Raw genomic sequence first — 1,444 nt, forward strand, 5'->3', positions numbered from 1 at the left:
CTGCTGCTACGGTCCAGTCAGAGCTCAGAGAGCAGTGCATGAATGAACGTTGCAAACCTCGATGAGACGAAGCTGAGTGAACCACAGCAAACCATTAATGCTGATGATAATGGAGCTTCTACAAGCTGCTGAGTCACAGTTTGGTCCTCACAGAGCTGCACAGTCCAAATTTCCATATGATTGTAAATAAAAACCAGTTTCATCTGCATATAAATGGACTTTTTGTTTGAATTGTTGGGGAGCACAGAGGATGGAAGCAGAGGCCCTGCTGCACAGAGACAAATGTGAATTCTTCAAACTGTTTATTAAACTCAGAATTTGCTTTAAACTGTCAGCAGAAACAAAAAAAACATCAACAATTTGAAAAAAAAAGGCAGGAGAAGAAACCGGAGTTGGCCCGCCCTCCTCCACTGTATGCCCCACCCTCCACCGCTATCGGCCACGCCCCCTACACAACTGACAGTCCCCTCCTCCTCCGATGTCGGTCGTTCTCGCGGTCACGTTGGTTTGGCTCTCTTGGCTGCTGGAGTTTCACCTGTTCGGGTAGAAACACACCTGGTCAGTTACCTGTTTATCTTCAGCACTGATGACACAGCTTACAATCAGTACTCCGAAGCCCACTCGGTGGTACACAGGACCCCACTCTGGGTTCCGGTTATGTTGCTACACGCTGGAACATTCAGAAGTTGCCATCCAGAGAACACATCCTGGACATGTCCTCCTTTCTGACCACAGAATGACCAAACTTTGAATAAAACAAACGTCTGTTTCCAAGAGCGACCATCTCAGGGCCGGGGTCATTTCCTCTGATGCTGTTATTGAGGTTGTGCAGACGTGGCCATTGATCACATGACGTTCGGCCGTCCGTCAGTGTTGGACTGAAGCTTCAGTCACACGGGCTTAGAGACGACCGTCTGTGGGGGAAATGAGTATTCCTGACCGTGAGTCCCGCTGCAGCCGGCTCAGGTCACTTCTTCAGGAAGAAATGTTTCAATAAACCCGAACATCCAGGTGACATTCAGGACGGACGTCCAGCACATGGACGTGTCTGATATCAGCCAGTTTCAAGAGGTGTTTGACTCGCTCATCATCACTTTATTCCACCGCAGCTCAATCGCCACAGAGCACAAACATCTGTAACATCTGTAAAGATAACCGGACTTAAACCTACCGTCTACTGAGCCCTGTGGCGCCTCCTGCTGGCTCCTCGTGGTGTAGATGATTCCGCTGGCTGTCCTCCTGGTTTCTGACCACAAACAAACAAAGTGTTTCCTGAGAGGGTTCGTGCTTGCTCACAGGTGCAGGTGCAGCACCGGGTGCTCACCTGCGTGCAGCAGAGCGGCTCTGCAGGTGGACGAGACGGCTTCTTTGGCGTCTCCGTCTGACAAACCGAACAGCAGAGCTCTGAGGAGGAGCATCAGGACCACAACACCACACGCAGTAG

At 50.5% G+C, this 1,444-nt stretch overlaps 1 protein-coding gene across 1 annotated transcript in view; it reads right to left on the reverse strand.

Annotated features, from left to right (window-relative positions):
- Nucleotides 1–298: 298 nt before the first annotated feature.
- Nucleotides 299–1,444, reverse strand: part of rpp30 (ribonuclease P/MRP 30 subunit) — a 5,666-nt gene continuing 4,520 nt past the window's right edge. The window contains exons 9-11 of the mRNA XM_005743406.2: nt 1,325–1,405; nt 1,172–1,246; nt 299–535 (exon numbers count right to left, since the gene is read on the reverse strand). Of these exons, the coding sequence (XP_005743463.1) occupies nt 498–535; nt 1,172–1,246; nt 1,325–1,405 (194 nt within the window). The 3' untranslated portion in view covers nt 299–497. The remainder of the gene's footprint in view (nt 536–1,171; nt 1,247–1,324; nt 1,406–1,444) is intronic.

The sequence above is a fragment of the Pundamilia nyererei genome, unplaced genomic scaffold, assembly GCF_000239375.1.
Source record: "Pundamilia nyererei isolate P.nyererei 1_Seehausen unplaced genomic scaffold, PunNye1.0 scaffold00131, whole genome shotgun sequence".
Lineage (NCBI taxonomy): Eukaryota > Metazoa > Chordata > Actinopteri > Cichliformes > Cichlidae > Pundamilia > Pundamilia nyererei.